The 24637-nt window shown below is 40.3% G+C and overlaps 1 protein-coding gene across 1 annotated transcript; it reads left to right on the top strand.

The window, feature by feature from the left end:
* The first annotated feature begins 1414 nt into the window (after nt 1-1414).
* zfyve26 (zinc finger, FYVE domain containing 26) lies at nt 1415-24600 on the top strand. The gene is given in 44 exon segments (XM_046873835.1): nt 1415-1514; nt 2334-2591; nt 2732-2807; nt 2893-2976; nt 3458-3914; nt 4243-4367; nt 4587-4751; nt 5107-5189; nt 5321-5454; nt 5565-5732; nt 5963-6262; nt 6265-6301; nt 6303-6454; nt 7234-7401; nt 7499-7650; nt 7737-7980; nt 8135-8398; nt 8603-8722; nt 9844-10014; nt 12210-12446; nt 12603-12708; nt 12882-13723; nt 14055-14251; nt 14422-14526; nt 14625-14747; nt 14881-15048; nt 15219-15468; nt 15657-15749; nt 15990-16030; nt 16033-16170; nt 16290-16423; nt 17099-17127; nt 17396-17532; nt 17653-17873; nt 18040-18187; nt 18291-18500; nt 19701-19916; nt 20308-20505; nt 20602-20816; nt 20918-21074; nt 21360-21419; nt 21504-21686; nt 21979-22029; nt 22133-24600. Coding segments are annotated over 43 exon segments (7599 nt in total). The 5' UTR covers nt 1415-1514; nt 2334-2358; the 3' UTR covers nt 22340-24600.
* Nucleotides 24601-24637: the final 37 nt, after the last annotated feature.

The raw sequence follows: 24637 nt of genomic DNA, 5'->3' as shown, positions 1-24637 counted from the left end.
TGCAGAATCCAAAATGGCTACCTGCTGCTATGCGCGTTTCATGTGTGCATTGCAGAATACTTTGTGTGTGTGTGTGTGTGTGTGTGTGTCAGAGAAAGAGAAAAGAAAGAAAGAAAGAGAGAGAGAGAGAGAGAGAGAGAGAGAGAGAGATAGAGAGAGACCGCTCTTTAATTGCAATATAAATAATAAAATGAGTATTACTCCTCCTATTTATTATTATTATTATTATTAGTTGTAGTAGTATTTTTGTCCTTGCTGTTCTTCGGCTTATTATTATTATTATTATTATTATTATTATTATTATTATTATTATTACTACTACAACTACTATTACAATTAATATTTTGCTGTAGTAGTATTTCTTTTTGTTCCTTTTGTTTTTGCTGTTCTGCCCCTTCTTCTTCTTCTTTTACTTTTTCTACTTCTTCTTTCTCTTCTTCTTCTTCTTCTTCTTCTTCTTCTTCTTCTTCTTATTATTATTATTATTATCCAAGTTAATGTTACGTTAGATCCAGAAGTCAGTCAAACTATTTGCATGTTTTTGGACAGAGGGAGAAGACCAGAGAACACAAAACATTAACACAGACAATAAGCACAGGTTTGAACCAAGGTTTAAACTTAAACCAATGGTCACCCAAACATATTTATTTAAAAACAAATTACTATTAATTACAAAGATTGCATGGTTAATTTTAACAAAAAAAAAAAAAAAAAAAAGAAATATCTGAAAACTCATAACATTCATGCTAATAAGATCAGTGTACCTAAAACAACACTATGTCAATACACCCTGAATAACAGTGTACATTAACTGATGAGTTAGCTTCTTCTGCAGGATTTGGATTTGAGAAAATCATTTACAGAACAAACAGGTAATCTGGGGCACGTACACAGAGAGACATGCTGTGTTTCTCACACACCTAACAGATCAATTGTGTACATAAACACCAGGTAAAATACTGGTGACCTTTGTTCTCGGGGATGCCAGATTTAAATGGGTTTATGTAGTATTTTTAAGCTTCCAAATAAATATATTAATTAAAAAGTGTCATTAAAGCATTATTGATAAAATTCGAGATTATTACACGTGATCATATAAATATGTATTCTATATGTTAATATACACTATATAAAAAAACTAAAAGAGGTAAAGCAAACTAAAGTAATATGTCTTAAATAATAAGGACGCATATAATTATTTTCCAACATTACACAAAATTGTAATGTTTAATTCTTGTAAATGACGAAAAAAAAAAAAAAAACCGAATTTTTTTCTCATATCAATTTTTCGGTTTGAATGTAAAAATGCAGTGAAATTTTAAATTTTTAAGAAAATGTTACAATTAAAATTAAATCTCTAAGGATGAAGTAAAACCTGGCAACTTAGAAGTCACTTCCTGAATCAGCTGATAAGGTCACATGACACAACTGTCATGGCGTCGGCGCTGTCAGGGTGCGGGTGGTGTAGGTAGTTAGAGGGAGTGTATAAGCGCCTGTTCTGGACAAAACAAACCGTAAGTGCTGTATTTTACAATGTTATACGATAATGGACACAATTCGGAGATAATAAACATTCTCCAAGACGACTGTTTGTCACCTGGACCCATTAAAATCCTGATTTTATTAAAAGGTTTATGAGTAAAACTTTGGATGTTGCATTGTAGACAGAAGTAAACAAAATTGTATATTAACAGTACAGTAAAAATTTAACATATCTATACATAGTTATTCAGACAGGTTTATTTCTAGACTTTTTTATTTCTGTTATTTATTGTAAAGCTGAATATCCTGTAAGGTATCAACAGTGTATTCCTTTATACCTTGAAGCATTTAATTAATAAATGTATTTTTCTCTTTATTTACTTTCTTCTTCCTTTATTCCTCTTTAATTTATTTATCTGTCATATTGATAGCCATTTCTTTTTTACCTTGACATACATTTAGGTAAAACTACATTTGATTGTCTCAACACTATTTTCTAAAACTGAATGGTTTAAAGATGTGATCTGTAAATTTTCAAAGTGTTTCCAGATCGGTTCTAATCATGTAAATGTGAAGCTGTCTGAGAGAAACTCTGATTTACAATATTAATATTTAAAGTAAGTTTATTCACTGTTTGATTCTGTTTTTTATGTTTCTGATTCAGAATTAAGTTCAGACCAATGCTCCACCTTTTTAAGTCCAAAGGCGACTCCCTAGGTTTTTGTAGTTTTAACAAAAACAGGGTTGTGGGGACACTGGACAAACTAGGAACCACATCTTTACTATTGGATGAGAAGTGCTGTGTGAAGTGATGTGCCTGCTGTTTTACATGTATTTTGTGCCTGCTGTAGATGAGTGGCTGTTATCATCTGGATAATGACGCTAAACACTGATACACACTTGGGAAAGCGTGCCATTATGCATCCTTTTGGCCAGGAGGAGGAGAGCTCTGTGCAGGACCTGTTTGTGTTTTTTACTCAGTGTTTACAGCATGGCGAGTGGGAGCTGGCTGCCGCTTGTGTCCGACAGCTCAGTCAGGCTGCCGGAGACGTGCCGCAGAGTCCCAATGATATCATCTCTGCACTTATCGCACAACCGTATCAACTTGCGTGAGTAGTGTCGCCTCACATTCAAACAGTCTCTGTTAGCTTTCAATTTTAGTTGCATTAACATTCAATCATTGCAGCCACGTGCAGGTGGTTTGTGAGTGTGGCCTTTGACTTCACTTTCACCATGTGTGGTTTTGCAGGTGGGAGACACTGGGAAGTCCTCACAAACTTGCTTGGTTCTGGCTTCAGGTGCTGGAGAAGCACTCAAAAGACAAGGTGAAATAATTTTTTTGATTAAAATATCTCAGAAGAGTTTCTGAGCATTTCATAATCCATATCATGTCTCCTTTCTGCTCTGCAGGTATCTCCTTCAGTCCAACGGGAACTGGCCTTCCTGCTGCTTTTAGAAGAGCTCGGAGAGAAATTGCCTCATTCTGTACTAAAAGTAAACCTCCCACTTTTTGTAACACTTATACAGGTCAACTGTAATAGATTAATATAGGTAACAAAAGCAGCAAAATTCCACAGATAAAAGCTACAGTACTTGTTAGGTATTGTTTTTTTTTAAAGTAAACTCAGATGTAAGTTGTACCTATATATTAGGTTTTGTATTAATTCAATTAAATTTACAGACACAGATGCCACGCCTTCTTCAGTGATACTAGCACACACACACAAAGGCCACGCCTTCTTTAATGACCTTGACAGGGACATTGGCCACACCTCCTTCAGTGATATTGGCATACACACAGAGGCCACGCCTCCTTTAATGACCTTGACAGGTACATAGGCCACACCTCCCTTAGTGATATTGGCATACACACGGAGGACATGCCTCTTTTATTGACACTGCCAGGTACATTCAACCCTCCTTTACTAAATCCAAGAAATATTCCACTTTATGTTATGATTTCTCTCTTCCCTAGGAGCTACATCAGGCTTTTCTGGAGTCTGAGCGCATTGAGCAGAATGACTCCCCCTCCGTCGTTCCTTTGAGTAATGCGGCTCTCTCCTCCATCCGCTCCCTGCTCTCTGAGCACAGCCCACGTCTTGCCCAGGCCCTGCTCTGCTTCCTGAAGCACACAAATGCATCCAGTGGTTTTCTCCAGCATCTCCTGGACCTCATGGCAGAGAAGGAAAGCAAGAGAAATGAGGGATGGGCAGCAGAAGTGTGCGGCGCTCTGGCTCTTGCTCCGGGTGCAGCTGCGGAGCTGGAGCAGCTGTGGGTGGAGCTATGGAGGGCAAGAGTGGGGCCCCTAAGTGAGGAGAGGTTGATGGGATGCCTGCTTCGACCACAGAGCCACACTCTGCTGATGCGCTACTGTGCCACAGCACTGCAGCTTAGCAGGGACAGACTGCTTCAAAATCCAACACACACACAGGGTAGGAGAGACAGGGACTAACACAAACACACACAACTAAACTCACAGGCTCACTTTGATTTTCAGTTTTTGGTCCTTAAATTTGGTTCGAATTTGAGGAAGTGAGAGTCTATGGTTGCTTTGTTACATTATTTCCCCCTCATACACACGCAAACACACACACAGCCTTATTTCTGGCCGTCACGTTACCATCATCTTTGTGCTAACGAAAGTCACATGTGACCAATATCTTTGTGCTATCTCAAAACATGCACCTGACCACACATATGGCTAAATTAATATCTACTACTAAGTGTGTGTATGTGTGTTTGTGTGTATGTTTGTTTCAGTGGACTTGCCTGAAGCAGAGAGGCTCATGCTTGGCTTGTGTTGTCATGGTGAACGTCCTGATGCCTGGAAAGCCATTTACTTTGAGTGTCTGAGCAGTGGAAAGCACTTTCTGGAGCAGGTTCTGGTAAGAGTTTTACCCTCATCCACTCTCCTTCATGAGTGTTTTACTAAACACACTTCAAACAGCCACTGCCCAATATGCAGTAAGAATAAAAACGATTTCTAGCACTATGTAAATGGTCAATTTTATAAATAAAAAGGACATTATGTAATAATTATATTTATGTTTACAGTTTCTGTTATAAAGTCACTCGCCTGTCTCCTTTTCTGGTTTTGTTGGTAGGTCACGGGGCTCAACCTAATAAAAAAGGAGGAGTTTTCTAAACTGGAAACATTACTTAGGGCGGAGTTTCAGCCACTGTCCCACCTTCTTCTCTTGCTGGGATGGAAACACTGCCAGAGCCTTGATTCCGCCCAGGGACTCCTCAGGATTCTGCACCAAAAACAGGTCCGGAAATAAACATCTCAAACTGATGCAGTTGACCTCCTTCAATGCGCTGTGCCAATTTATTACCAAATAATTTTTGTCTGCATTATAAAGTCTAATTATTTCTGCCTTAAATGAACTGAAATTTGTGCTGCACTTTGGAATTGTGTGAGGAATTCAGTGAGGGTGTGTAAAGCAGGAAGCAGATGTTTTGGGTTTAAAAAACTCTAACCATTGAGCCACCACTAGAAATATTCCACCTATAATGTGTACCATGGTTTAAATGAAATCAGATCATCTGACAGAAAAAAACCTGAGCATGTATCATAGTGTGTTTGTCACTTTGCACATTTTTTGTGTGTGTTTGTGTGTGCAGGCCAAAGACACTATCCTCAGCGATTTTGCAAACGTCCTCTCTTCTCAGTTAACAGTGTTGGAGTGGTGTATCAAAAACAACTCGTGAGTAACACACTCAAACACGCAGAATGTAGGGGATTCCCAGTCAAAATAGCATTTAAATTTAGATCAAAATTTTTTATCAAACAATATCTGATATTAAAAATGTCTAAAAGATTTCCATTTGTGATCAGCGAAATCTCCCATGAGGCCTTGCTGTCTCAACTGCACAATCTGGATCAGCACTCTGCTCTCTATGTGCTGCACTCTCTCACTTCTCTGGCCAAGTATGAAGAGCACAGAGTGCTGAAGCTGCTGCAGGCTGCAGGTAAAACACACACACACACACACACACACACACACACACACACACACACACACACACACACACAAATTCACTTCTTTATCTGACACTGCTTTATCTGATACTGTTTTAAGGAGACTTTCTTTCTGGAGACACCCAGAGCAACTGCATTCAGCGCAACATCACTCTATTCAGGGGCTTCTGTGCCATAAAATACGCAGTTCGTGCTGTGTGTATAAACACAAGGGTCAGATGCTCAGACTTTGGTTCAGCACAGGTACCACAGAAGGAACAGGCTAAAGGTGTGTACAGTAACTATGTCTTGATAGTGCGTATATAAAAGCTGGACACTTATTCGCTACTGAATGAGTTATAATTCTATGTCTTAATCCAATTGTTTTGTAGCATATTTTTGTAGGCTTCCTACTGTAGCAATCACAGTAATGTTTCACTGTATGTCCTTGAGACACTCTAGCAAAAATTTGCATTACACGTCCCTTCTTATAAATTAAATGATAACTTCTCCACACAGGTCACTCATCCCTGTTTCAGCATTACCTCGCGGAGTGTCAGCTCTACTTGGAAGCGGTTCCTGCAATGTTTCGCCTAGAGCTCCTGGAAAACATCTTCTCGCTGCTTTTCTTGTCCTATTCTGATTTTGCTGAACCGAATCATTTCGACACCGTGGGAACACAGAGCAGCCTCCAGGAAGAGATCCGTGAAAGGAAAGCCCGAGAAGAGCAGGGTGAGAGCTCTGAGACTGTAAGTTCTGGACAGTTGAAGGGTTGCCGTGGCTTTTTGTTGGATCTTGGTGCGATGGAAGGAGTCCTGCGCTACTTAGAGAAGGACTGGAGGGAATGTGTGCCCTCGGAGGCGCTGGAGGCAGAGGTGGAGCTGGCTGAGAGTTTGGGTAGCTCGATTACGGTGGATACTTTCAGCACTCGGTTGCAGAGGCTGTCCAAATACACAGCCGAGGCTCAGTGGAGGCTACAAATCGTTACCACCAATCAGGAGAACCCAAGCAGTGAGTCATATCTGTATATTTTTATGTTTAAATAATTTCATATTTGTATTTGATTATAAACTTTCAAACTTAAATTTCATGTAGTTATTAATAAGAGTCGAGGCACCTATTGTTGATTGCTTGGAACTAATGGCTTTTTCCGGCTTCCTGTCTGCTGTCGTTAATAGAGCGGCCTCTAGAGGCGAATCACTGATGCCATTTCTTAATAAATAAATATTCATATTAATTTCCTTTAGCACATTTTCATGATTCAGTACTAGTTTTTTTTTTTTTTTTTTTTGTAATGAAGTCTAGTACTTTTTAACATGGAGTGTTATGTTTTTGTTTTTTTGTTATGTTTGTTTTTTAAATGTCGGTTACTGGCAAGTACTATCCAACTTGGCAATCGGGATCAGAAAATCCACTGTCAGTCGACCTCTGGTTAGCCTAATTTTTATTAGATTTACGTGCCAACCATATGTATAAGTAAAGAAATGTTTTTTTATATAGCTATATAGTACTTGAAAAGTAATGCTCATTTGTCAGTACAGTGCATAACAAAATAAACAAATCTAGCATTAGGGGGCATAATAAATACATTTAAAATCATAGTAAAATTTCCACAATAATACTGGTAGTCACTCCAGCCCATGACATTTTCTGTTACAGACTTACCTGGCTCCCATTAAAGAAAGGAAAAATATTCTGTTGGCAAAGTGTTTGTTTTTGTGTGTGTGTGTGTGTGTGTGTGTGTGTGTGTGTGTGTGTGTGTGTGTGTGTGTGTGTGTGTGCGCACGCAGGTGGTCCAACTCTGCCCTCTCCCGTTGTGAACTTGACTCTCCCTCTGAGGCGTAGGAGCAGCAGCAGTGTTTCTGGAGTTAGAAAAAAGAAGCGATCACTTCGCCATCGCCCTGAGCGACGCATGACCTCTGAACGACAGAATGGCGAGATCAGCACCAGCACTTCGGGTTAGAGCACTTTATAAAAAAAATGTCACTTCTACACAACATCCAGATGTAATCCAACATCCTAAAATACAGAGTATGTTTTTTTTTTTTCCTCCAGACGGCAGTGGTAGCACCGTGCCAGTGTGTGTGGAGTGCGAAAAGTGTGTGTGTGGAGGACCTCACAGCTGGCTCATTCCCTCTATGCTCTCCCCGCCTGAGTCTCTCCTGATCTCCTGCATACGAAGAGGAAACTATGTGGAGGCTCATCAGGTTACCTACATGCTATACTCTATATAGCAACACTATATTGAACAATAGTGTAGGAAGCTACTTAGATAATATGTGTGTGTTTGTAGGTGATGCTGATGTTTGGGTTGGAGAACGCACCATGTTGTGGCGAGCTACTTTTCATGGAGCGGTACCATGAGGTTCTCTCTGAACTCGCTCAGGTTGAGAAAAAGATTGAGAGCCAGTCCCTTTCTTCCTTATCGTCCTCCACAGAGGGTCTGGGGTCAGTCGGGGTGACAGGGCCGGGACGGAGTCGCCTGGGCAGCAGCAGCAGATCCACTTTGCAGAGCATTGGCAATGCAGCTGCAGCAGGTATGCATGCACCATAATAATATGGTGCAGACTTATAAGAATATATATAAAATTAGAATTTGGTGTATGATCTAAATCGGCCCTTCACACTCCCTAACATGCGCTCTCTCTCTCTCTCTCTCTCTCTCTCTCTCTCACCTTCTCTCTCCTACAGGCATGGCATTTTACTCCATCTCTGATGTAGCTGATCGCCTCCAGAGCTCTCCGTCTCGCCCTCTGGCCTGTTTGGAGGAGAACTACTGGCTCTCTCACACGCTTTCTGATCCCTCAGACCCCCTGCGCCCCCTGCTAGAGGAGCTGAGTCCAGCTGGTATGGCCGCTTTTGACCTGGCCTGCTGTCAGTGCCAGTTGTGGAAGAGCTCACGACAGCTTTTGGAGACAGCTGAGCGGAGACTACAAATCTCTCTAGAGAGTCGAGGTATGTGTGTGTTTGTGAGGTACAAAATGAAACTGTGTGACAGATCACCGGTTTACCAAGGAATGCAAAGGTGTTAGCTCTGAAAAAAGTGTGAAGCCACAGAGGCCACGCCTACTTTACTGAGACTCACAGGCACAGGGACCCACCTACTTTGTGTCTTCTTTAAACCATAGACAAGTATCTAACCTCTATCTTCATCTGCAGACATCACGTTGGATCGAGACGTTGGTCAATCTGAAGGTGTCCGAGGTTTTCCTTCTGTGCTGCAGCACATCAGTAAAATACTCAACAGAACAACAACAAGCAAAGGGCCACCAAAATCCGGTACACACGCATTCATATAGTCTTATACCTGTATATTATTATATCATATATTTTTGAACAATACTGAATTCATGTTTAAAAAATATATTATATATTGTAATAATATATATATATATATATATATATATATATATATATATATATATTTATATATTTATATACAGTGGAACCTCGGGTTACAATTTAATTCGTTCGGTACTTTATTCAGTAACCTGAAAAGTTCGTATCCCGATACAAATTTCCCCATAATAATGAACAGAAACTTGGTAATTCGTTCTGGACAACCAAAATATTACTTAAATAAAAATAAAGCCAATATTCACTAATATTATTTACTTTTAACATGTTATATTAAAATCATACCACATAAAACATACAAAGAGGAAAAGATCTTTACCGGTACTTTCCTTTGAGAAGACTCGCTGCAGGAGACGACGTTTGTAGAAGGGGAGGAGGAGAGTTATTGTTTGGAAGGAGAATCTTATTATATTATATTATTATATATTATTATATATTATATTATAGAATATTAAAGACAGTGTTATTAACACGACGCTGAGACAATTGTTGCATTAGAGGGAAAATGAGAGCTGTTTCTTTAAGGCTACTATCAGTTGGTATTGAAGTCCAGAGTGAAATTCATTATGGGTATTGTACTTCGGAAAAGACTGTAACCCTGCTAATCTATCTTCATAAAAACAAGTAAAGTGGTTATGCATCGGCTAATGTTGTCCATCTCATCATTCCACGAGCATCAACTAACGAGTTGTTACGCTGCTGCCGGGAAAAGTTCAAGCGGATAAGTAACACGATGCTCTCGCTAGGGACACAGGACGCTAACTGATGTGACGAGCTGCGTGGATAGAGCAAAAACAACCAACTTGCCTGCGATTTTTTGGTGAGCGACGTTCGTATCCCGATATATTGTTCGTAACCAGGGGCAAAAATTTTTATGAACTGCGATTCGTAACCTGAATTATACGTATGCCGGGGCGTTCGTAACCCGAGGTTCCACTGTATTTATATTTATATATTATAATTGGAATAATACCGCACAAAGCTGTATTAATGGAATGATACTGTATATCAGTTTCTCTTTTTTTATTTTATTTTTTTAAAAGACTGTAACAGAGATGAGGGTGGGGTCCTGCCTCCATTTGGCTGCAGTGCTCAGGAAGTCCTCCTCTGTACGCATTTGTGTCTCACAGAGGAGGCCATCATGGCCCAGATAAACTTTGTCCAGAGCCTCGAGGTCACACTGCAGACTCTGACCTCTGCCATCGACATGGCCGGTAAAAGCATTTATCTTGTACTGTTTATGTCCTTTTCCTTCTTTTTCTCCAAGAATACAGTGTTTAACAGTGACTTTTTCAGAAGAATAAAATTACAGAGAAGCTCTGGGCATAATACAGCATTAAAAAACTAAAGTTATATGTAATAATCTCAGTGCTATAATAATAATTAGTTACATGTGCAATAACTTTTATAACTATTATTGTGGTGTGATTTTTCTGCCATCTGTTTTTAATGTTGCTACACAGTTCATTTCACTTAACATATACCTTAATATGTGTGTGTGTGTGTGTGTGTGTGTGTGTGTGTGTGTGTGTGTATGTATATATATATATATATATATATATATATATATATATATATATATATATATATATATATATATATATATATACACACACATATATACAATTAACACGTGGAATTATATATGGAATTATATACATAACAAAAAAGTATGAAACAACTGAAAAATGTCATATTCTAGGTTCTTCAAAGTAGCCACCTTTTGCTTTGATTACTGCTTTGCACACTCTTGGCATTCTCTTGATGAGCTTCAAGAGGTAGTCACCTGAAATGGTCTTTCAACAGTCTTGAAGGAGTTCCCAGAGATGCTTAGCACTTGTTGGCCCTTTTGCCTTCACTCTGCGGTCCAGCTCACCCCTAAACCATCTCGATTGGGTTCAGGTCCGGTGACTGTGGAGGCCAGGTCATCTGGCGCAGCACCCCATCACTCTCCTTCTTGGTCAAATAGCCCTTACACAGCCTGGAGGTGTGTTTGGGGTCATTGTCCTGTTGAAAAATAAATAATGGTCCAACTAAACACAAACTGGATGGAATAGCATGCCGCTGCAAGATGCTGTGGTAGCCACGCTGGTTCAGTATGTCTTCAATTTTGAATAAATCCCCAACAGTGTCACCAGCAAATCACCCCCACACCATCACACCTCCTCCTCCATGCTTCACGGTGGGAACCAGGCATGTAGAGTCCATCCGTTCACCTTTTCTGCATCGCACAAAGACACGGTGGTTGGAACCAAAGATCTCAAATTTGGACTCATCAGACCAAAGCACAGATTTTCCACTGGTCTAATGTCCATTCCTTGTGTTCTTTAGCCCAAACAAGTCTTTTCTGCTTGTTGCCTTTCTTTAGCAGTGGTTTCCTAGCAGATATTCTACCATGAAGGCCTGATTCACACAGGCTCCTCTTAACAGTTGTTGTAGAGATGTGTCTGCTGCTAGAACTCTGTGTGCCATTGACCTGGTCTCTAATCTGAGCTGCTGTTAACCTGCGATTTCTGAGGCTGGTGACTCGGATGAACTTATCCCCCGCAGCAGAGGTGACTCTTGGTCTTCCTTTCCTGCAGCGGTCCGCATGTGAGCCAGTTTCTTTGTAGCGCTTGATGGTTTTTGTGACTGCACTTGGGGACACTTTCAAAGTTTTCCCAATTTTTCGGACTGACTGACCTTCATTTCTTAAAGTAATGATGGCCACTCGTTTTTCTGTACTTAGCTGCTTTTTTCTTGCCATAATACAAATTCTAACAGTCTATTCAGTAGGACCATCAGCTGTGTATCCACCTGACTTCTGCACAACACAACTGATGGTCCCAACCCCATTTATAAGGCAAGAAATCACACTTATTAAACCAGACAGGGCACACCTGTGAAGTGAAAACCATTTCAGGTGACTACCTCTTGAAGCTCATCAAGAGAATGCAAAGAGTGTGCAAAGCAGTAATCAAAGCAAAAGGTGGCTACTTTGAAGAACCTAGAATATGACATATTTCAGTTGTTTCACACTTTTTTGTTATGTATATAGTTCCACATGTGTTAATTCATAGTTTTGATGCCTTCAGTGTGACTCTACAATTTTCATAGTCATGAAAATAAAGAAAACTCTTTAAATATATGTATATATATATATATATATATATATATATATATATATATATATATATATATATATATATATATAATATTTATTTATTACTTATTCTTCACTTTGATCTTTTACTGTGAGCACCTGCAACCAAACAATTTCTCTAGGAATTAATAAAGTATTCTGATTCTGATTAACTGAACTGAAACTAAAATTCTGTTTATCTATAGAGATTTTTAAGGAGAAAGTGGTATGTCTTGTAATGTCAAGGAATTTATTCCTGCTTGTATTCAATGTGATTGTTCGTCATAGGTGAGAGCCAGTTGACCAGCTCTATCCTGGCATCTCTGTTAGAGCAGACAGGGCTGAAGCAGTCTGAGCTCGACTCACACCCTGTACGCTCTGCTATGAAACAGCTGCTGCGCTCGCTGGACCAGCTGTGCCCTTTTGAATTGGACGGTTCCACCTGTAGGCCAGATTACATGCGCAGCTTCCTGGATTATATCAACATGCTAGCGTCAGTGCTGGTGTGCTGCCTGGGCTCAGAAGGTTAGCAGTTATTTTGAATGCAATTTCATGTGTTTGGTACAAATCAGGCAATATTTAAATAAAACCATTGGAAATCTTTTTTAAAAGATGATGTTGCATTCTGTGTGTGCGTGTGCGTGCGTGTGTGCGTGTGCGTGCGTGTGTGCGTGTGTTTAGATCAAAGTTCGGCAGTGAAATTGGGAAATCCTTTGCTTGTACTTCTGCAGTCACCACATCAGCTCCTCTCATACCTGCTCTTTGACAGACAGGTCACACCAGACAGGTACAGCACACAGTTTTTTACTTTGCAGTAGGGAAAGAGCTGCAAAACAGGAAAAAAATAATTTAATAATAATATATAATAAAATATTTTGTTTTTATTTATAAAGATTATTTATAAAGATAAAGATCAGGCTGAGTCTTACTTTCATGAAGTGTGTATGTGTGTTTTTTTAGGTTACTGTCTCTGCTGCATCAGGAGGGTCTACATGTAAATGTTCAACAGGTCATAGTGCAGCGTTGCTGTGATCCACTCCCTCTGTGGTTCCGTTCCTCCCTAAAATGTGCAGAAGTCGATGGAGGAGCTTTCTGCTCATCCACCATCGCCTCCCTTCTCCATCAGCAAACTCAGGAAAGAACTGACCTTTCTGAACCGCCTGCAGTCTCAGAACCCAGTTCAGAATCAGAAGCGTCGGTGGAAACCAGCGTCTTTCCAAATCTCTCCACCTCTCCTCCTTCTCCTTCTTCTTCTTTATCCTCATCTTCATCGTCGTCATCATCATCCACTGCATCTTCTTTCCTCCTCACACCTTCTGCCCTGTCGTTCCTGAAATCCCGATCTCCTCTTGTCGCTGTGCTGGCGTTGCTTGGCGTGAGCAGGGTTGAGATTGCTCGCGTGACCTCTTCTGCATGGCCTGGACTGCCTTCGTATTTTCGAAGCACTGCACGTAAAGAAGCTCCATTGGACTTGGAGCAGATCTCCAAAGAGGCCGAAGCTTTGCTTACATCCTTTCCTATTCTCAAGGCCTTCCTAGTGGACATGGCAGCGCCTGTGCTGGGGTCATCTCTGGAGGCTGATGAAGTTGGAGCAGCTTTGAGCAGGAAATCTGGCACAGTGGTCGTGCTCTTCTCTGGTTCTCAGGATGGAACAAGTAACGCGACATTGGCTGAAGCTTTTCAACAGGCTTTGAGCACCAAAGACCTGAAGCGAGCTTTGAGCCTGCTGGAGCTCTATGCAGAAAACTGCAGTCAGAAAGGGGCGCTACAGGACAAACTGCTTGCCTGCACCACCATGGAAGGTATGGGGTTATGTCTATTAATTTCCACTGAACACAAAGAATGGGGATAGTTGTTACTCATGATGAGTGGTTTAGACATATTTAGATAGTCTTGCATAAGATTGGTAAAGAAAAACAAATCTTTTGAACATTTTTATTGAACCACCGCAAATTAAATATCCAAATTCTTTATGTCTAGTGGAAGCTGTGGTGAGAGTAGTTCGTGCTGTTCTGTTAATTATGAGCTGTAAAAACATAATGTTAAGTTTAAGAAATGAGAGTTAATTAAACAATACATTATACTGTATAATGTGTTATTTGCAAATCTCTTTTCTTATGCACGTATGTGCAGGAGAGGGCGATAAAGAGCAGCTTTTCCGGGTGAAGGACTGGGAACTGCGAGCCCATGTCACGCTGCAGAGTTTGGACCGCTGGCCTCTTCATAGCTGCCTGGAACTCCTGCGGTTCTGCCTCAGTGACTCAAGGCCGGATCACATGCTCACGCCACAGCTGCAGCAAAAAAAACATGAACTCGACATGTACAACAAGGTGAGTGTTTGGCATGGGATTAATAACTACAGTATATAGAACAAATGTAATCACATCCACTCACCAAATTATTCTTGTCTTATTAAAACGTGTGAGCATTTTGAAGGTTTAGTCCCATTTAATGTAAGATGTGCAGTCCTAAATTGTGTGTGTATGTGTGTGTTATGTAGATGCTCAATTTACAGCCTCCACTGGGATGGCAGACATGGCAGGAGTTAAAGGAGGAGTCGAACAGAAACCCTGAATCCATGTTCTCCCTTTTGTTGCAGACACGGGTCGGCCTGATAGTACTTTATAAATGAGGTTAAATAATTTCTGAACATTTTCTGCCTCAAGTGAATATAATTGACTGAATAATTTGGTGTGTTCCCAGGAGTTTGATTTGTGTGCACAGTGGGTGCAGCTGTATCCCGTATCAGAGAAATCTAAACTGCAGCTCCAGACTGAACACCTTCTCCATCTGCTGGAAAACGGTCAAACTGAGGACGCCTTCCAGGTATTGAGAGTGTGCACAAATTTTGCACCAATGTTCTGCCAGAAACCTTTGAGGCAGAACTTTAACTTACAGAATGAAAGTCCTATAGACCTAAAGTCCTGCACTGTATGCACTCCATCTTCCCTGGCTCTAGCTCCTCGAGGGTCTCTCTGATTCGCTGGAGGTTAGCGAGGGTGCACTAGATCAGAGGCCCGGATTGGCTGCCTGCCATTTCTTGTCTGATTACCTCACGCTGCACTTTCAGAGCCGGATGACGTCGGCACGTAGACGCCATATACACGCCCTGCACCTGGGCTCTAAGGTATGCATTTATGTTTACGTGTGATGGTACCAACCAGGAGTACATGTATTTCTGTCTGCAAAGATGTAATGTTACGAGATTGATCGATGAGTCGATTCAATACGAAAAGATTTTCACATTAAACAACAGAATGAATTATAGTACTGTGTTTTCTAACCTGGCTTCCACAGGAGTTGCTCACTATTCCGGAAGCTTCTCGGCAGGACTACTTCCAGCTGCTAGCTGATCCTCTGCTCATGCTGGAGCAGCTTTTGATGAACCTGAAAGTGGACTGGGTGTCGGTTGCCGTCTTGACCCTCCGGAACCTTTTACCCGCTCAGGAAGCAGGAATCACCAACCAGGACATCGACACACTGCTGGCTGCGTATGCAAAGAAAGCCCTAGACTTCCCTTACGCCCCCCGAGAGAGGACACGCAGCGGTGAGGGCAAAAACAATTTTGATGTGATTTAGACAATTGTCTGATATAGAAAACTATGTTCCACTTGTCCCAGAATGTAGCTAATCAGATACTGAGGCTTTGAATTTTAAGGTTCTCATTGTTCTGTTGTTGCTGTGAAATAAATGATGGTCTCAATTAATTTAGATTCTGTTTGGGTTTTTTTTTAGACTCAGTGATCAGCTTGCAGGACACGCTGCTGCAGTGTCCTATTCAGGAAAGCACACTGTCGTCTCCCACTCGCACACCGCCTCCTTCAACAGGTCTGCCATATTTGCATCTGCATTTGTTTTATTTTGTTGTTATTTGACTCTAGATTAAAAAAAAAAAAAGCATTTTAAATGTCACCAATTCACAAAGGTTACTATTGTGACGACTGTTAAATATAACCAGCAAGGGAAGTAGACAGTGGTCAAAGTCATCCATCACTGATTAAACCCAAACTGAAATGTAAAACTTAAACTTGTCATCATAAAAACTTTTGCTATTGGATCTCTGTATAGGAGGAACTCCCATGCATACTCCATCTAGCATCACCCATGACCAAGACAGAGGTTCGAGTGGAAGAAGCTCCGTCCCTCAGCCATGTTCACTCCTCCAGAGAAAACGCCGGAGCGTAAAGACTGGATCCCTGACCACCAAAGGCACATCTGCATGGTCTGTCAGAGAGAGAGATTCACCATGGTGAGACCCAAAGGGAGACATGATAATGTGTTACTCTCAGGAGTAACAGATTTGTTATGCTGCAATCAGGTTAAACTTAGCTATTCAATCTATCTATTCTTTTTCTCTCTCTCTGTCAGTTTAACCGACGGCATCACTGCAGGCGCTGTGGCCGCTTGGTGTGTCACGCCTGTTCCAGCAGGAAGATGGTAGTGGAGGGAAGTGAGGAGACAGTGAGAGTGTGTGACCAGTGTTACAGCTTCTTTCACACAGTGTAAGCACACACACATGCACACCCCTATATGAACACTCTAGTTATATAAACATATATATATTATAAGGCCATGCATTATAATATTCTTTTCAATTAATATTGTTTTCTTGTGATCTCGACATAACAAAATTGTTTTCTTGTTGTCAGTGCTTATTATTTATGTGTATTTGGCATAAGAGCATATTCCCAAGAAAACAACTTTTCTAATGTTGGGATCATCAGAAAATGAAATCATGATATCGAAAAAATAACTTTTGCTATGTACTCGTGCCTGCACTAACACATATCCACTTATTATACATGATGCTGCATTTTGAACATTCCTCGTGATCAGAAATACATTTTTTTTGTATATTCGGCATAAGGGCATTTTCTAGAAGCAGCATCATCTTAGCATCATGGATAATAGCCATAATCAAAGATAATAACCGTAACCATTTATGGCCACAAATGGTTACGGTTATTATCAATAATGCTGCCTCTAGAACGTGCTCTCCTGCCAAATGCAAAGAAAAATGAAGTCATGATCACAAGGAAACGACTTTTTTTTATGTCGAGATCACAAGAAAATAAAGTTGTGATCACGAGAAAACAAGAAAGTAATACATGGCCTGTTAGGACTTCCGTATAATATTCACACTTCCTCACACATTTTCTTAAACTGTCTTTTTGCAGGTCAGATGCAGATCTGGAGCAGGCAGAAGGTATCATATTATATTCAGTCTAAAAGGTTTCATCATACTGACTGTTTTTAACATGTTCATCTTCCTCTTGCTTATTAACGTAAAGTGTCATTACACTTAAATTTAATTTAAATTAAATAAGTTTATATTTTATTTCTCTCATTCCTTCTAAGAAGTTGTTTGTCTTAGTTCTTATCAACAAAACAAACATTGATCTTCTATGTAAGATTGTAAAGAGTAAAGCTAGAGAACTAGATCTATGTAAATATATAGCATGCTTTTTCAACAGTTGCAGGCAGTCCGGCCTCAACTGATGGAGCGCTAGATGGAGTTCTCAGTTTCCCCGAGGTTCCTCAGAGGCAGTACAGACTCAGTCCCAATGCAGCCGAGAACCAGCAGCTTTACAGCGAATTCTACTATGAACAGGTCCATGTTTACTTCTGTTTGTCTGTCGAACAGACTTACAGTCAGACAAATCATTTTGACGATTCTGACACTTTTGGTGTCTGTGTGTCATCTTTTTTCCCCTTTCTCTTGCTCTCTCAGGCACCCAGTGCATCCCTGTGTGTGTCCATCCTCTCTCTTCACAGTGATCATGCTGCCTGTGGTCACCAGCTGATTGGTCACTGCTGCTCGATCTCACGCAAACTGACCAATCCTGAGGTGGACGCTCGTCTCTTGACCGACATCATGCAGCAGCTCATGTTCAGTGCCAAGCTGATGTTTGTTAGAGCTGGACGCAATCAGGACCTGGCTCTGTGTGACAGGTGAGACACACACACACACACACACACACACACACACACACACACACACACACACACACACACACACACACACACACATCCGCATGCATCTAATATGTCCTAAAGTTCTCCCTTGTAGACTGTTATGTTGCAATGTTCTATGTTTGATTTCTCTCTCTGCTTACAGCTACATAAGTAAGGTGGACGTGCTGAAGATCCTAGTCAGTGCTAACTATAAGTACATTCCATCTCTGGATGACATTTTAGAGATGACGGCGGTGACTCGTTTGAGGAACCAACTCCTCGAGGCTGAGTATTATCAGCTAGCTGTAGAGGTGAGATATAGGTGTTTACAATCAGCTGTATTATGTCAAACTCTGTTTTACAATGTACGCAGAGAGTTTAATGTTTTATTCCCATGTGATGTACCCATTTAAGGTGTCAACTAAAAGTGGTCTAGACCCAAGCGGGGTGTGGCATGCATGGGGCATGGCACTTCTGAAGGCCGGATGTCTAAGCGCTGCCCGGGAGAAGTTTGCCCGCTGTCTGAAAGCTCCAGTGGACAAAAACCAGCTGAACCCAGGGTCACGACTGCTGCAGGAGATCGTCCAGCACCTGGAGTCTACTATCCGACTCGCACCGAGCACGGTGAGCACAGAGATCGTTCAGATTAGACAGCCAAGATCTCAAGAACTTCAGATGGCTGGTGACATGATGCTTTTTAAACATTGTCATTATATATGAATTTGTTCTCTAAATATATATGTATTATACACTGGAGGTCAAAATTAGAGAACAATTTATAACCACTTGAACAATTCTGAAATAATGTCATCTTCACTGCTCAACAGTTGAAGGAGTTTTTGTCCTGTCTATATCATGCTACCAGAACACCTTTTCCACAAAATAACTAAGGCATTTAAAAAAAAAAAAAAACATTATCTTGCAGAAAACACACTGATCAAAATTAGAGAACAACAATGACTGTAGCATGGAAAAAGATTACAACAAAATTTTCTGAAGGTTACAACAGTCAGCAATTAGTAGGAAGTGTACAGGCCTCTGCTCTGAATGACTTCAGCACATCTGCGGCAACAGGACAGCACTAGTCTCTCACACTGCTCTGGTGTGATTTTGTTCCACTCTTCTTCCAGTCTCCTCCACAGTTCGGTGACTGTAGTGGGTTTCTTGGCCATAACTTTGTCACCAAGGATTTTCCAGAGGTTCTCTATTGGTTTGAGATCAGGACTCTGAGCAGGCCATGTCATTATTTCAGTGTTTTCAGTTTTAAGGAACTGCTTTACCCGTTTTGCTGTGTGACATAGAGCGTTGTCCTGCATGAACACTGCGGGCTGATTGGGTGATGAACGCAGGGTAGGAACCATATGTTGTTGAAGAAGGTTCTAATAAACATTTGCATTCACTCTGCCATTTAGCTGTATAAGAGGTCCAACTCCTGCTGCAGAAAACATGCCTCAAACATTGCATTATTTTTTGGTAGCACAAATTGGACACATAACACTGTTTTTTTATTTTTTATAAAAAAAAAAAATTCCCCATTAAATGTTAACTTTCAAAATAATGACTGCTAATACGAAGGCACTTGATTTTTTTTTTACAAGGATGATACAGCTTTGTCTCACTTTTTCTCTTAAAATCATTATTAAATAAATTATGGTTAGCCTGTTTGTGTTTGTCTAATGATATATTGCTCAGACAGCTTAATCATTCAGTGTAAAGATATATATACTAATATTGCAGTCTATGCTGTCTCTTGACACGTGTGTGTGTGTGTGTGTGTGTGTGTGTGTGTGTGTGTGTGTGTGTGTGTGTGTGTGTGTGTAACAGTCAGGAGATGACAACATCCTGGCGTCCCTGACTGAGCTGGAGGAGGCTCTGCGTGATACGGCACCTGTGGACAGGACGGAGAGCCGGGTGCTGCGCTGTGGAAATCACGAGGAGTGTGTGTACTACCTGATGACCTACGGCACACACCTGAGCCTCATCTCCTTCTACCTGCGTCACGATTGCCTGAAGGATGCACTCACATATCTGCTCAGCAAGGTTACACCCATAATGCATACCATCGAATACAATGAGACAGTATTGTTATTTTGTGCATTGTTTTGCATTTATTTTTTAAAAGATCTGATTGAACACCAACAGGTAAAAATACTGCGGTTTAAATGTATAGTCTTATAGATTTACAGTTATGGTTTTACTCTTTACTAATATACACTAGCTCGAGTGCATGCTACATTTACTTAGCTAACACTAAATAGTACTTACTAGTAATAGTAATGTGCACCAGTTTAGCATTACACACTCTACCCCTTGATTTTCATTTAGGGCTGTTATACTGTGTCTCTGCAGATTATTGAGCGTAAGAACACCTTAACAAACATTAGCATTTAAGAATGGATCCTAACTGCATGGCTTTATTGATGTTCTGCAGGAATGTCCAGAAGAGGTGTTTCTGGAGGGCATACTCCAGCCGTGTTTGGATCGAGGCAGGTTGGGGGTTTTGCAGGGGCTCCTGGAAACTCTGGACACTACTTTGGAAAGCTGGGGCAAATACTTAATGCCAGCATGCCAAATGCTCCAGCGCAAGGGTTATTACCACACGCTGTACCAACTACAGCAGTTCATGATGGTAAAGAGTTTTGGTAAAAAGTCAAAAACAGCAAAAATTTGTAATAATGTTAATCAATACGTCGCATCATTTTGTAAAATGTGTGCATGTGTTTAGGACCACGTGCGTGCGGCTATGACGTGTATTTACTTCTTCAAACGCGGCGCTCATTCCTACGTGCAGCTGGGTGATCAGCAACGCTGGCTGGTCCGTGCCAAAGAGCACCTGAGGGCCTTCCTACAGGAGCAACAAAACCGCCGCAAAACCTTCTCGTCTTCCTCATCATCAACTTCCTCCTTCAGGAAAAGAATGAGCTCCAGCGAAGTCTCCATGTCAGACATTTGGAAATCAGCAAAACCATAAATAACCATGACAACGGTTATCTTTTTTTTTTTATTTACAGTTGGTGACTGTTGTGTTATATTTTGTTTAGACACATGAACACCATCATGCTGCAGTTGGAAGTGACGCGTTTTCTGCATCGATGCGAAAGCTCCTCCTCTTCCTCTAGAGTACTCACTTCTACAGGCAACAGTTCTCCACCTACTCTTTTTGGGGGAAGTTCCATGAAGGTTGATGTGGCCTGCAGAGTGAGTTTCGTGCATTTTTAATTCAAGTTTTGTTTAAAAAAAGTGAAGAACAGTATGGAACAACCATAAGACCGGGTATTAAACAATACTTTTGGTGGTGTTTTCAGAAAATATGCATATGCAACACTAATATGCATAATAACAAAGATCAACTAAACCTTTTCAACAGCCTTAAAACTTAATGTTAATGCACTGTGTGTGTGTGTGTGTGTGTGTGTGTGTGTGTGTGTGTGTGTGTGTGTGTGTGTGTGTGTGTGTGTGTTTACACTTTATTTTACTCTGTAGGTGATGCTGGGGGGCAAAAACATTGAAGAGGGGTTTGGCATTGCTTATCGAGTCATACAGGCAAGACGATATAAGTTGCATTGTTCACTGTGTAGTATGGTGTAGACTTTCTTGCTGTATATCTTCTCTCCTTTGTGTTTTTAGGATTTTCAGTTAGATGCTCTAGCTGTGTACATGCGTGTTGGTCAGCGGTTGGTAGGTCTGCGTGAGTACCAGGCCGTTCGCCAGCTGCTGAAATGTGTGAGCGAGTCAGGGACGGGGACGAAACATGACTGTGACACCATAGTGCTTGGCTGCATTTCAACCTCAGACAAAAATCCTGCTGATGTGAGTAGAAATTTCTGAAGCATTCTACATTTTCCTATTATTATGCATGTATGGCAGTTTATTGTGTCTTCTTGGTCAATGTTTCTGGAATGTATCCTGGAAATAGAAATAAATATGTCCTCAAACTAGGATGATTATATGATACATTTGCCGAATGAAAACTACACTGGGAAACCATATCATAAGTTTAGATTTTTTTAATTATAAAATTAGATTACTCCAATTTATACCTTCAAAAGAATAAGCCACACACAATACATTATAAGCTTCTGTTTGATCTGTTCTCTTTTAGGCCAAAGAGTTGGAGTCTCTGATTTTGGAGTCCAAATCCATAGAAAATAAAGTAATAGTTCTTCCATTTCTTTGGTTTTCTCCTGTTCAAAACCTTTTGTAAGGTTTCAACAATATGATTTGTTTTTTTTTTTTATATCCTTTTGTATGTGTAGATAAAAGCATACCTGATGTGCAGTAAGCTGAGGGCGGCGTATCTTTTGGCGGTGAAGCTGGACCCTGTGAAGGCACGTTTGCTTGTACAGGACGTTCTACAAGCTGCCGAGGTTTCGAGCGATTCCACCATGCAAGAGATCTGCCGTCAGTGGCTCTCAGAACATCAGGAGCCTGCGTCACGGAAACGCCAAGGCAACAACAGGTAGCACTGGGGGCTTTATTTCTGATGGACTACAGCTACAGAAGGCTGACTAGGGCTCAAAGCTCTGCTCTGTCTTGGACGATTGAGTAGTATGTGTGACGCTGGAAGTAAATTGCAGACATGCCCCATGGTGTCACATGATCAGGTCTTGTGACTTTAGATCTGGATCCATAACCAACCCCTAGTTGCTTGTTGTTAGAAGCCGTCTACAAAAGAGTAAATTTTATTTTGAATGGCAGTAGAGTAGATGAAGTACTGTTCACTACAGGGTAATGTAACATATAAAAGCCAGTACAGTGCAATTGTGGCATTGGATAAATTTTTATCTTTACAAACCACTCGCAATTTTACTGCACCTTTCTCAGACAGATCGGCGTATTCTTAAATGAGAAATTCGGCAAAATTTTCATTCTACCCCACATTTACTCAGGCCCAGGCAAGAGCATCGAATCTAATATACAGTAGCTATCAGAAAAGAGAAGCTGATAGCTACAAGTTTACCTTCTTACAAACTGCAAAGATGAATCATTATCACACCTGCTTCAGAGAAAACCATCTGTACATAAAAAGTATGGAAAAAAAATCAGTATTAAAACAAAATGACACATGAATGTGGCTGCCAATGTTTTTAACGTCTATCACCGCACTGTGCACAACAACCACAACAACAAACACTTTTTAGTGACTGTTGTATCGAAAACATGGCGAGGGAACGGCTAATTTCGTATAAGTTTGTATTTTTTGGCTGAAGTCAGGCTATATCAATAGTGTTCAGCTACTGAACGAAAATGTTTGTCAGCAGCCAGTATTTGCTTCACCTTCATTTCCTACCTCAGATAGGAATATGGTTCCTCACAGATTCTGCTTTGTTTTTTCACTCTGTTTTGTCTTAGATAAATAGTAGCATCTTTATTCAGTCTTTAAGTCCATATGCAAAAATTCTTCATGTAGCAAACATCCACAAAGGTCAAATTCTTCTGAGCTAACCAAGGGCAGATTGTCACACTTGAGTCCGTTGGATACCTCGAGCTAACCTGACTGATTTCTGACAGAATTCAAGTCATATTTTTCCAGTTAAAATGAAGCTAATCTGACAGGATTTTTGAGAAAAGTTATTAGGACTATAATTCTGATGGAATTTTAAGACTAGCTAGCAGGCTAACCTGCACTAATCTGACAGGATTTCTCACAGGATTTGGTATTATTCTATTCTGTAAAATGAATCCAGGATTTCTGCCAGAACCTGGTCTTTTTTGACAGGATTCCTAAATCGTATCCATATAGATAGCTAACCTTTTGTCGGGATTTCTATATATTATATAAATTAGGATTTACAAATCTGAAAGGATTTCTGACATGGAAATGATCAAGTCATATTCCAAAATAACTGAACCCGACAGACATCCTGATAAAGTGTATATTCATATTAATAACTGGTCATAATAGTTTCTGCTAATCATTGTCAGTTAAGTAACAGGAGGAACCCAGACCACACTTTTGTCTACATTATAACATTTACTTGTGTTCATATTATTAAATGCTAGGTAGCTGACAAACCTTATTCTATACTGAACAGATATTTGAAAAAACTTTAGCTTTTCGCGGTCATGAGTGTGTTTGGCTACTGGTTCGGGGTCTACACAGACACTGTGCAGTTTGTTTAATATTTTAATCCTATAGCAAATGAGTTTGGTTTCTCTTGAGACATATTTTGCAATGCTACTGTTTAACAAATATATAGAAAAACTGTAGTTAAACTGTGGTATACACTTCCTCTGGATGAAGGCATTAAAAACTAAATAAATATGAAAAGATCATGTTAAAGGAATATTGAGAAAAGCACAGATGTTTAAAGTACATGTGAATGTTATACTGCTAAAAGAACCATCTGTTCTACAGATGTTGTAAAAACATATCATTTGTTATACGAGCAATATGGGCTGCTCTCTAAAATGATTTGCATTGTCTTAGGATGAGCTTGCCAAATTTATTTGGGGAGTTGTGTAAAAAACTTGCCACATTGTTCCTTTTGTTATGTGTTGACTGTGTGTGAGATATGTGATGTATTATGACACTGTCATGTGTCTGACCCATTCTGTAACTGACTGTGCAAATTAGTGCAGTTCATCGCTTGCCTTTAATCACTTTAATCAAACAGTTAATTAGATATTACGTAAAGGGAAATCATTGGGATGCACTGAGGTCAGAGAATAACAAAATGTTCACATTGTTTTTTTTCACAGAATAAATACGATTCAGAATAAACATGACTGATGCATGTAAATTCAGTAAATACAGTCAT

The sequence above is a fragment of the Silurus meridionalis genome, chromosome 2, assembly GCF_014805685.1.
Source record: "Silurus meridionalis isolate SWU-2019-XX chromosome 2, ASM1480568v1, whole genome shotgun sequence".
NCBI classification, from domain to species: domain Eukaryota; kingdom Metazoa; phylum Chordata; class Actinopteri; order Siluriformes; family Siluridae; genus Silurus; species Silurus meridionalis.
Note: the sequence above shows the minus strand (reverse complement) of the source record. Positions and strands in the feature narration are given on the sequence as shown.